This window comes from Akebia trifoliata, chromosome 8 (genome assembly GCF_017979445.1).
Source record: "Akebia trifoliata isolate Shusen 1 chromosome 8, ASM1797944v1, whole genome shotgun sequence".
NCBI lineage: Eukaryota > Viridiplantae > Streptophyta > Magnoliopsida > Ranunculales > Lardizabalaceae > Akebia > Akebia trifoliata.
In genome coordinates this window covers 11,838,687-11,851,799 of record NC_141382.1, presented here as the reverse complement: position 1 = coordinate 11,851,799, position 13,113 = coordinate 11,838,687, and the positions used below count along the sequence as shown (strand labels likewise).

Sequence of the window (13,113 nt, the reverse complement as noted above, 5' to 3'; positions counted from 1 at the left end):
TATGAATAAAAATAAACAACAAAAATATGCAAAAAATTCTGTTAATCGAACAAGAAATTGGTGAATATTATTTTTTTCTATTATAATTTTTTAATAAAAATCTAACAAGAAATTGAAAATTACAAAAACCATAACAGAAAGTTTTCTGTTAATCAAACATTCAAGTTGGAATTTCGTAAAAAATCGAAATCCATGACAGAGAGAGAGAGAGAGAGAGAGAGCTTACAGGTCTTCTTAGAAGCTGCTGTGCGAATGAATCGAAAGCCATCGATCGGAAAAGGGGCAAAGGAGAGATTGAGTTCGCATTCGAAAAACTAATCGGCGTCATCGTCAGTTTAACCAAGACAACATCTTCGTAGTCTTCGATGGTAAACGGTCGGAAAACTGATCGGCGTCGTAGAGTTGGGTCGCCGTTAGCTGTCGAAATCGATGAGAGAGAGTGTGTGTGTGTGATATGGATCGAAAACAGTCAAAGTTATAATCGTGGACTGAACGTGTAAATTTGATAAATGATGAAGGGTAAATTTGTCATTTCACTACGACGCGTTAAAACGCAAATGCACGAAGCGGCTCACATGTGCTTTTCAAAACACCGTTTTTTTTTTCATATTTGCATTTACAACTTCAAAACGCCGCATTTAGAAGCGATATCAAGTACGCAAAATTTCGTAAAATCTAACTTTTTGACGCAAACGCCGGTAAAACCACGTTTAAAAGCACAATCAATCGGCCCTAAGTGTTTGATAAATAGAGGTGAGTTTTTTTTTTTCATGATTTTTTTTTTCATTGTTTCCTTTTGAATTATTTTATTATTTTGTAAATAAATAATATAAGAAAACTTTGATTTTATCAAATATTGTTTGCACCAAAAGTTTTTTCCAAAATTTCTAGTTTGTTTGGTATATCTTTACTGAATTCCTCAGCATTTATTTGGTAGGTGTATATCGAAACAAATTTAACACGGGATTTATGTGAAAATTGGGTTCAGTATGACTATATTAAATGTTACAAACTATTTTCGGCATTTAAATATCGAAATAGCAATGTAGAACTCAGTAAGTACTTAACAAAGGTGAATTATACCTTTTGGTAAGAATGTAGCCAACAATATTGGAATTCTGTTTGGTCCTTATTTTTTTACTAGTGATTGTGTATTCCTATTTTTTACGTTTTTTTTCTTTTAGGTATCTTCATTTATTGATAATTTATCTGCAGATGTCACATTATTTGTTAACGTGGAGGAATAAAAAATTTACATTATCTCTAATTTCCTTCAAAAAGTACAGATAACTCTTTTATTCTTTATAAAATATAAAAAGAATCCCTAAAAGTTAAAAATGGGCCCTACACCTAAATTGGTCCTATATATATTAAAAGGGTCCAGTTCAGCAACAAATATTTTGACAAACATTTTGGCAAAACATTTTTCAAAACATGGGTTAGAGGTTTTGGAATGGGCTGATTTTTGGTGAGAATGATCTCTACGGTGAGGAGATCATCCTCACCAAAAATCAGCCCATTCCAAAACTTCTAGCCCCAGTTTACAAGTTGAAAAATCTTGGACCGTCCATTTTTTGTAAATCATTTTTTATGGGATTAGAAGTTTTGGAATTGGCTGATTTTTGGTGATGATGATCTCCTCACCGTAGAGATCATCCTCACAAAAAATCAGCCCATTCCAAAACCTCTAACCCATGTTTTGAAAAATGTTTTGCCAAAATGTTTGTTGCTGAGCATTTCCCATATTAAAATAGTCTATTTTGGCATGGACTTAATTTATTGTAGATAAATTTAAGGGTAATTTAGTAAGACCCCCTACAAAATAGTCAAAATTAGGGTCACCCCTTATAAACTGCAAGATGTGGTCTACTCCCTGGATTTTTGTTGACAGTTACCAATATTTATTTTGATGATGTCATCATTTTTGAATATCGAAAATATCCTTCTATTTTTTTTTTTTTTACGAAAATGTCATTCATTACACTTCCCTTTAAAAAAAAAAAAGTATTTTCGTAACATCCCTTGCGAAATAAGCGAAATTTGGGTTATTCCCTCTTGAAATGCATGTGGTCTTATCCCCCTAGACTTTTGTTGTAGCGTCCCCAAATTTTAACACTCATTATTCTATGCTAAAATCCAAGGCACTAAATAACACTATTCAAAGATGATATTAGTATAAATAGGTAGCACAGTGACAAAATGATAATAGAGAAGCGGAATATTAAGACAATATGAATTACAAACGTGATGACATAACCATAATTTAAGCTATTATTAGTTTTTTTATAATCTTATAATAGGTAAGGATATTTTATTAATGTCAAACCAATTAAAATAACACAAGATTATATTAGTATGATTGATGGCACACACATACATGCTATCATCACAAAAGATAATCAAACATTGTAGACACTCCAATTTGAATGGGCCCAGTGCAAAACAACCCAAAATTGTGTTTTAAATTCAAAAAGAGCCTAAAGGCCCAAAACCCCAAGATATTTGTTTTTCAATTCAAATAAAGGTTCCAACGAACTTATAAGGTCATTTCAAAAATATTTTCATCAAAATATCTCTCAAAACCCTAAGCCCCTCACTCCAACCCACTATCAATATCATTGCAAGCCCACCAAGAACACCCCTAACCCTAACTCATTCCGGTCCCAGGGTTACCCCATCTAATCAACTTTAAACCAACTCCAACCTAAACCTAACCCTAACCTAAACCAATTCTAACTTAAACCTAACCCTAGCCTAAGTCAATTCCAACCTAAACCTAAGCCCAACATACACAAAAACCAATTCTACACTTCTACTCAAACCCAAAATCAAAACCACATCCATAATCTCAATCAATCACCACAAAAAGAATCAATGATCATCAAGATGAACACTTGTCACCACAACCCACCTCCCTAAATCAATTTACCTAACCTGATATCATCATTAACCCACACCTCATGTCATAACCTACCCCCATCATTTTCTCTAAACCCTCATAACAAGCAATTCTCATACCATTTCTCCTTAATCAACTCATCTAACTCATACACCTCCATACCTTTTTGTCATGTGTCACCATATCGTTCACCATTCTAAAATCAAAATACCTCCCCCATTTGCATAACCATTCTTCCAACCAACACTCAAACCCTTAATCTTGCCTACCAGTCAACCCATATGGATTGAAAGATCCAACCCATATGAGTCAAGTAATCCATTTCAACCCTTTTTTACCAAGTTAACTCTCCTCTAACTACAAATTCCCTATACCTCATTCATAAACCCCAAGTCATTTACCATCATTTTCTATTTTCACCCAATTTTATCCTTAAAAAGTCCTTTTAAAAATCTATATAAACCGACCATTTTCTCACAAATCTCCCAATGATTGAACTTCCTAGTTCAAGCTTCAACTCTCTCATTCTTCAACTCTTTCACCTTTCAACACTCTCATCTCTCTCAACTCTCAAAGGCCTCTCAACCCACAACCTCAACTCACATAACCCTCAAACCTACTAAAACCTCTCAACTTACTACCTTAACTCATTCAACTCTCAACCTAAAATCTATCAACTTCAATCCTCATACTACAAGTATCTCAACCCTAAAATTCTACATTGAAGTTAATATCAATAAACACTTCAAGAATACAAAGAAGAAAATTCAAAAAAGAGATTCAAAGCTTTAAGGTGGGTGTAGAAAAATAAGTCCCCCTCTTTTCCTTCTCCATCTCCATATTTTATCTTCCCCTTTTACCTTTATTTTTCATTTATTTTTGGAGATTCACCTTCGTTAATATCTAAGTTCTTGTGGTCTAGTCACCATAGGGTCCCTCTTTTAATGAGGTGACCACATGATCTAGGCCCGAAAGGACTTCATGAAACACGAGGGATAAAGATTTCGATCTATTACTGGTGAGATAGCTAATCACTCGATGAACCCACATGGATTTATAGTAGCTGGAATGACCATTGAAAGGAGAGTTTCCTTCTACCTTCTGGTGGCTGTTTCTACAGCACATCCTCAAGATAGACATTAGCATAAAACTCAACTGCAACAGTAGAGGCGGTAGTAGAGGATTGATCTTAAAATCCCTCAAAGATTGAGTGTACAAATTTTATTTTTATCAATTTTATTTATTAGATTTTTTCAAAAAATAAAAGTTGACCAATGCATAAATTACCACCTAAGGTGGAGGAAATATAGTGCCTAACACCTTCCCTATTTCCTAAATTGATCATTTACCTAGATCTTAGGTAGGCTAGTGCCAAATCCTTACGAGAGTCAGAACAAAACTAATCTTTAAAATAATAAAAAAAATTCGAGTGCTCATTCATACCCTGTTTTAAAAAAGAATGGTGACGACCCTAAATCCAAGTAGAGATTAGGTTTTCAACAAAAAAAATCCATGTCTACAAACGCCTTATAGAGGACGTAAGGGAGAAAAAATGCATAATTGTATGGCTGCTTGTTCATTTGATATGCTATTTATGTATATGTTTGTGCTGGTTAGGAAGGACCTGCAAATGATTCATGTTTGTTTCTCTATGTCATCGATGACCTTTCGTCTAAATTCCCACATCCACCTCTAGGTAAAACCCCTATAAAATTATTTACAATTTAGTTTATTTATGACTTTTGATAATATGACATTGTTTTTGGCACACATCCTGACGCTCCTTTCTCCCTCTTGCTTATAGTAAAAAAAAAGAAAAAATTTTAATCTGATCACCTTGTGACACTCAAAAACATGATCCAGTGCAATGGAGTTGTAAAGGACAAAATTATATGAACTTGAAAAAAAAACTTTTAAAATAGTTATTTTTCACCGTTGAATTTTATTTTTAAGTTTGGGTGCTCGGTGGCCATCCATTTTCAACACCTTGGATCAAGCTCGAAAAAAATATATATTTTTTAACATGAATAGTTTCATGAAATCTAAAAGGTTGTATTGTTGGATTGTCAATGTGACAATCACTATGGGCCCAACGACCTTTTTTAAGATTTAAAATCTAAAAAGATAAATTTGTGGGCAACGTGCAAGAGAGAGAAGTTCTTTCTATTGTTGATGTCATTCGCGCTACATATCAAACGATTGTTGATTGTGAGCAAACACGTCAGTGCGTATCAAGGGTGTGTGCGAAAAACGACATCATATTATCAGCACTCTTTACTCATAGTTAATTAGAAGAGTAATTTATTTCACTAGGAAAATTTTATTTGGTGGATGTTGAATACCCATTAATATATGGGTACCTTGCACCTTATCGAGGTGTCTATTACCATCTACAAAAGTATAAGAGTAGTGCACGAACAAGTGGGAAGGTGATCAGTCTTGAAGAATATGACGTCCTATAAGTTTGAGATGCAACATGACAATAGTGTTGCATGTATGACATTACACAACTTCATCAAGAAAGAAGTATTGGAAGATCTAGAGTTCGCAATATATGATAATGAGGACTATATAGATATGGATCTCAAAGAACTCATGAGGACAAATAGTAACTATGATGGTAATATCCCTCAAACAATACCTAGACCATCACGAACATGCAGAAAGAAAGAGAGATACAATCATGATTAGTCAAAACAAAAACAATAACATAGTTTTAAAACAATGTTTTATTGTGGATTTAACATTGGTGTAACCAATTTGTATGGATTTGACCAATTATGTTTAACTTTATTAATATTTGTAGTCATATATTATGTTCTTTTTAATAATTATTGTTCTTTGTTAATCTTTAATAAAGGTATTTTATTGGGATACATAATAGTATTGCACGCTACAAGCCTCATGTTCATATGATTGAGTGATGAGGATATACATGACCACCACAAAAGAAAATAATTGAATGATGTTTTATACATGCCCAACGTGGGAGATAATGCAAGTTATAATATTTTTATTACTAATCCTTATTTTAAATGTTTAACTTTTTATTACAGAAACATGCAAGTTGTTTTATTTGGACTGATGAAACTAAAGGTAACTAAGAATAAAATGATGATGAAGAAGAAGAAATGTGATCATTTTCTTTTATATGATGCAATTGTTAATAATATTGTACTGATTATAGTTATTTTAAGATGTTTACCTTACCATGTTTGAGTATTTTGCTTACAAAAGATTCAATGCATAGATATGGATGATATTTATATTTTGGGATTAAATAGGCGATGTTGAATATGTGAAAAAATTCATGATCATTATTTGTAAAGGAGATGTTGCCGAAATTTTGATTGTCTATTTAAATATAATGTATTAATATTTAGATAATTTTACCTTTTAATTTACTTATTTATTTATCTTATCAGGTAAAAATAAACATATAATTTTTTAATTACATATAAGGGTATTCGATCAATTTATAAAAATCTTACTTTTGAGTTGTTTTTAGGGCAAATTCCCAAATAATTACCAAAGTTTTCGGTATCTCCAAAATATTGCTAATGTTGACACAACTATCACGCTAATGTTGACACGACTACTACGTAATATTGACAAAATGTTATCAAATTATCAATTTTACATGATGACTTTGTCAACATTAACAACATTTCAAAAATACCGAAAACTTTTATAATTATTTGGGAATTTACCGTTGTTTTTATCAAACACTAAACACAGCAGTTTTCAATGACAGTATCGAACACAATTTTGACCCCACGCATTTTCTAAGCAATTCTGAGAGCTAACAATTACAATAGTGTTACCAAATAGGCTCATAGTAACTCTTGTAAATTACTGTTTAACATATGTGCTTCTTGATGTGGCAGAAAAAAATATATAATTCAATGTTATAAAAAGAAGTTTTACTCATAAAAAGAATGTGGGGTGAACATTTTTTTTTCTTGATATGCAAGCAAGTTTAGCTGTTAGCAATCAGTTCGACAACTATTTTCCAATTGTAGATTACATTGCAGCTTCATCAAGACTTGCTCAAGTTCATGGAGTTACAAAAGATGCATACCTTCACATTCAAACACCAACAAATAAATAAATAAATAAGACAGCTTTGTAAGTTACTCGAGCTTATTAGGGCACTAGGAGCTAAAATTCACCAAGTAAATAAACAAGAGTAAAAGATAGCCATTCCAACCATCAAGATTTGGAGCTAAATTTTCGACCAGACAACTTCTCAGCTTCAAAAAGTATGTGATTTATAAGTCCTCGTGCAGCACTGCAGAAATATAACCACATTCAGAATAAAATCCAGTATCATTGACTCCAATTGGCATGTAATAGAAACAAAACAAAGAGAAGGTAGAAAGGGCAGAACTAGAAAAGGAGTTGGGAGTTTTTTTGGCTCATTTATCATGACCCATAACACCTCTGTGATTTTGCAGCTTCATGTAGTGCACGATCTCCATGAGTATGAAAGTGCACATAAAAACAAAGAAACTGTAACTAAGGTGAATTGTAACTTACTCATCTTTCATTTTCTGAATCTTCTCTGGATCTTTCTCAAGCATGTTTTTCTTGAATTGCTGCCTCACCATATCAACCACGAGCTCAGTATTATTTTGCTGCATACTTTAAAATGTAAATTGTTAAATTTATAACTATTTGTTTCTTTTAAATGGAGGGGAAAAAGGATTTGGGCATATAATCACATGGTACAAGATGACCATGAAAAGGGAAAACATGAGAATACATCAATGCTGAACAATTAAGACAAACATAAGCAAATATAGAGAAGATTAAAGATACTCTTCACTGTGTTATTTAATAGAGTTAATATTGGGAGATAAGAAAAATTAACTATAGAATGGTAAAAAATAGAAACATCCTGACGTATAAAATCGAAGTTCTTTGTAACTAACTGAAAGCCTCTCTGGGAAAAAAGGATGAGATATCGAACTTGAAGAAAACCAGGGGCAACGTTTTAACGTTTTTCAGAGACAATTACAGAGTTGGTTGAGGCACACTTTTTTGGAACATAGTTTTTTAACAAGCGAAGCGGTACTTTAGGCATTGATGAGTCCACAAAAACTTCAGTGCCTCGAAGTAAAAGTGAGCACAATTAGCATATAACCATTTTCTTTTTTTCTTTTTCTTTTTCTTTTTTTTGGTCTGGAGCACTTCCATGTACTGGGGAAAAAAAGCGTCAGATTATAAATTAAAATTTAGAAACTGAATAAACAAACTTACCTGGCATTTTCTATTTTCATTTATCCTTCTACAAAAAATATAATTTGCATTCCAAGAGAAGAAAACATTATGAGAGGACACTTTCCCCAGAGGTGGAGGAACCTCCAAGTTGAAAAGGACATAATGCACAAAAGGGGAAGGGAGAAAAAACCAACCAAATACACCTAATAATCCACTAAAAACAGAACCAAAAATAAAAGTAAAAAAATAAAAATAAAAAATAAGGATAAGATGAGGATGAAATAAATTTGTATGTATATTTGTATTAATGTTCTGATGAGTAAATGTAATATTGACTTCATGTATCTAGCAGAAGCAAACATCAAAACCCTATTGCTTTAAAGCATGACCATGACTACATTTGTATTAGCACCTGAAGGGACTACGGTTCAGCTGGACAAAGAGCTTGCCCAGGCAAATCTTTGACCACATCACTCCATTTGAAGCACATGAGGGTAAGGAAGTTATTGATTTCATGAGGGTAAGGAAGTTAGGTACATTTACATTTTATAATCTGTTATTATTCCATTGTTCCACTTTCTCTTAATAATACTCCTAGATCCGTCAAAGAAGAGTAACAGGCTGAACCACAACTAAAAACCCACCTAGGCGCTTTGGGTGGGTTTGTAGCCTCTTTTTCACAAAGGTATTTCGAGCTTTGTCAACCTATCTTTCCTTCAACCCGGTGAAAATCATTGCAATCATGACTCTTCTCGTAACAATATCAAGATGTGTAAACAGGATAAGGAGCATCACTCTCCCACCATTACAACAAACAAAGAAACAATTAGTTTTATATTTTACAACTTCTTGAAACATTAACATTAAGAAAAAGATGGGCATGATAGTTCATAGTTGACAACAATTAAACAAACAAAATAATAAAATGGGAATAATTGTTCTAACACTTCCCTTACATCATTGGGTTTACTGCCGCTATCAACATTACAGAAGTTTTAAATTCAACTAGTCACATCTTGTTCTTTATTAAATTGAAGGAATCACATAATTCAAGAAAAACTACCAAAGAAAGAAAGAAAGAAAGAATGGGAGAGATCAAACATAATATCTTACCCGATGACCAACAAACTTAGCTCTTCTGAGGCACTCACGATAGAGCTACAAAGAAACAACTTTTAAGAATTTAAAGAAAATTCTAAAAGGAAAAAAAAAACTGATGATTAGAATGCAGGAAAAAATTGGTGTAAAGTAAACACAAAGAGATTGTACGTGTGTGCATTTCTGCATGTGAGATAAATAGAAGAGAAGCACCGAAAAAAAAATACTAACCCTGATCACATTATTGGCTAGTTCAGGAGGCAATGCAGTCTGGAGGGAAGGCATTTTATACTATTTTCCTTCAAAATTCAAACTGATAAAAACAAGTATGAGTCCACTCATAAGAGAAAAATCCTTTAAAACCAATCAACATTAAAGAGAAAAGATTTCTCCACCAACTATTTGAACTTAATTCACAAAGTTTCTAACACAAGCATAAGTTAACTCATAAGAGCAATCCTTTAAAACCCATCCACATTAAAGGGAAAAGGTTTCTCCACCAACTATTTGAACTTCTTTCACAAAGTTTCTAACACATGGGCATACAACCATCAACCCAAACCATCCAAATTCTTGTAGTTGCATTTGAATTGGGTAGGAATTGAAAATCACCATGAACCCAAAACCCTAACCATCCGGCTAATGCTATATTGACTACTAGATTGGAAAGTTAGGATTTTGTTAAAATTTTGAAATTTGGTTTGTGACCAATCGAAAAGGTGGCCTAACATTTGCTACAAAAGGAGGCAATAGTTTTCTTAATTCACCCAATTTTATACGAGACATTTTATCAAACAAGTGGTGCACAAAAGATGATTTAAATTTTGCAAAAAATCAAAACAAGATTAGATTTTTTGAAGAAATTTAATTTGGATAAGTTATGCCAAAAAATTAAATAATTTACGCGAGGATCAATAGGAAGATAATAGTTTTCTTAATACACCAGTGAAGATAATTGTTGGAGAGAACATAAAAGTGCAAATCGGTGATTTACAAAATAAAACCTACATTAGAAAACAAATAAAGTTTAGGGTTTGTGTTTTGTACGATTTACCTAAGTTGTGGACTTAGATATCAAACCTGAAATGGGGGCGAATATATTGATGAGTGACTTTCCAAGAAGTGAGAAGAGGAGGAGAGTTTCAAGCTCCGTTTGATAACACTGCCAAAATTTGCTGTCAGATTCTGTTGTAAAAAGCTGAAACACTGAAAAGCTTGTTCGATAATCTTGTAAAAGTATTGTGTTGTTTACCAGAATTTGGTAATTATTGTTTGATACAACTGTTGGATTCTGCTGTATTATGGTAAAATGACCAGAATACCCTTATAAATATATAATTACACTAAATATATATAAATATATTAAATTTATATTAAAAAATTATAAAAATAATTATTTTAATTTAAATAAATTTTATAATTCTATAAAAATTTCAACAATATCTTCTCTTAAAAATGGACATATGAAATTTTCTTAATAAAGAAAATACAAGCATAATACATAATCCAACATCCACATAACATCATATATACATAACAAATCCACATAACAAGTCTGTAAAGACTTGGTTTTTAACATCTTGAGCGTTCAATGAAGTGGAGGGTTTGTGGGTCAGCTGCCCTAGCACATGTCCCACTAGGAGATTGCTCTAACCAAATTAATGTATTTTTTGTAAGAAGAATTTGTCTCTAGTCTAAGTAATGTATATTACAATAAAAATAACCCTACCAATCAAAAATAGTTCCTTTTGTTTCTCATTCATGTTCTTTCCTCTAGGTTTTCTTACTAGTTCCACATTCTCCAAAAATGTGGGTTTTGCAAGAAGAAAAGCCGTTGAATCCTAGGAGGCATTTATCTCCTTTAGGACATCGTGTTCAACATAAGCCTCGCCAATCGCCATATCCAATAATTTTGTACTTTTTTGTTAGGAAATCCTGCTCGTGGTTTGATTTAATTCATATAGGATGAATCTGTTAGTCCGAGTATATTGCTACTTCCAACATGAGCATCAAAATCTTATTCAATAAGTACTATTTTTTCCTAAATTATAAAACAAATAAAGTTTCAATGCTTCAAAATTAAACCCAAAAAAAAAAGCCTCTACACCAATAAACGATTAGAACAATAAATGAACCTAATCTTATTCAATAAGTACTATTTTACAATAAATTAATTTAAGTATTTTACTACTAATCATCTCTAATAATAGTAGAGATTTACCGATAAAAAAATAATAATAATAGAGATTGATAAATCAATAACAAAATTTTACAGATTTGCAAAGCAAATATAATCGAAAAGATCCCAAAAAACAAAACAAAACTGAATTGTGATCAGCTCTATCTCTTATAATCAAACAAACAAAAATAAGAAAAATAAAAATCTGACCAAGTTTCAGCAATGGGGGAGAACTTGACGAGTTCAAGCTCATTCAAAGACGAAGAAATGGGAGTCCTTTCGACGGCTCTTTCGGTTTTTGGAGGTGTTGGTGGAACAGAAGAGGGATCGATAAAAGGTGGTTGAGGAATATCTGTGTAGGATCTTGTTTGAAGGACTTGAGAAGCTCTGAAGATCCAAATTTTTCGAGGAAATTTTCGATTAGGGCTTAGAAATCGCGAGAGCTTAATTATGAGGTCTTTGGAGGTGCTTGCTTATCAAATGGAGATCGATGAGAGAGAGAGAGAGAGAGAGAGAGAGCTCACCTATGTAGCAATAGAGTTCGATCGGGTTGCCTGCCGTCGTCGGTGGCGTCGATCGGCGATGCCTTCCGTCGTCGATGGCGTCGATCGTAGATCACATGCTGTGGTTTAGGTCGAACGAAGAAGTGAGACTGAGATCATGGTTTTTAAACTGGTTTCTCGTCTCGTCTCGTTCATCTCCGATACCGAGTTGACTCGGACGACATGTATCGTCTCGTTCGACAATGAGACAATGGTTTTTAACCATTTAAAAAATCTGAAAAATTCTCAAATGATTACTATTAAAAAATGAATTCAAAAATTCATAAAAAAAAAAATTTTTTTTTGAATCATAATATACTTATCAAAATAAATAAATTAAACATGAAATTTTTCTCTAAATTCTTACTATTTTTTGTTCACTTAGTTGAGAAGACGAAGAAAAATCGATTTGGATAAAAGAATATAGGATTGATGACGTTTAACTCTTTTGTCTCACTTAACTCGGATGAGATTTTGAAAATCTTGTCTGATAAGTATTGTTTAACTCACAATTTATTCATTGTTGTAAGGTCTCATTTGTCTCGGACAAGATATTGGAAAATCTTATCCGAGACTAAGATCGATTGAGTTTTAGGTCATGGGACTTAAGTTGAAAATACATTATTTGATGAAGGGTATTACGATCATTTTACATGAGCCATTTTTCAAACGCAAATGTGAGAAGTGCATATAACTCGCTCGTCAAAAGCCACACACACAAACAAATCTACTTTTTGAAATGCTTTCATATGCAAATCAAGGCACGAAATCATGTTTTGATTGCAAAAACTGTGAAAATTTGCTTTTTGAAGCACAATCAAACACACACTCAGTTTTTCTTTGTTTCGATCATTATTTTTAAACTTGGTTTCATGTCTCGTCTCGTTCAGCCCTGATACAGAGTTAACTGGACGATATGTCTCATCTTGTTTGAGTTGTCTTGTTCAGCATTGAGATAATGGTTGTTAACCATTTAAAAATTCTGAAATGATTCTTATTAAAAAATGAAATCAAAAAAATATAAAATTAAAAAAAAAATCATTATATACCTATCAAAATAAATAAAATATTTACATTATCATGTATGTTTCATTTTCATTTTCATTGTCACGTATGTTTCATCTGATTTTGTCTTGAATTGAATGAAGAAGATGAAGTATTCCCCCAAAACT

The 13,113-nt window shown here is 32.5% G+C and overlaps 1 protein-coding gene across 4 annotated transcripts; it reads right to left on the bottom strand.

The window, feature by feature from the left end:
• Positions 1-6,805: 6,805 nt before the first annotated feature.
• LOC147396125 (uncharacterized) lies at positions 6,806-12,063 on the bottom strand. Of its 4 annotated transcripts, XM_086451447.1 has the most exons (7): positions 11,924-12,061; positions 10,301-10,382; positions 9,452-9,533; positions 9,236-9,280; positions 7,439-7,536; positions 7,110-7,190; positions 6,806-6,980 (listed from the first exon to the last, which is right to left on the bottom strand). In XM_086451447.1, exons 3-6 carry the CDS (start codon positions 9,503-9,505, stop codon positions 7,112-7,114), a joined length of 276 nt encoding a protein of 91 aa, XP_086307573.1. In that variant the 5' UTR covers positions 9,506-9,533; positions 10,301-10,382; positions 11,924-12,061; the 3' UTR covers positions 6,806-6,980; positions 7,110-7,111. The 4 variants fall into 4 exon arrangements, with proteins under 4 accessions (XP_086307573.1, XP_086307571.1, XP_086307570.1 ...); XM_086451445.1 differs by having other exon boundaries at positions 6,806-7,190; positions 10,275-10,382; positions 11,924-12,060; XM_086451444.1 differs by having other exon boundaries at positions 6,806-7,190; positions 11,924-12,060.
• Between the last annotated feature and the right edge of the window lie 1,050 nt (positions 12,064-13,113).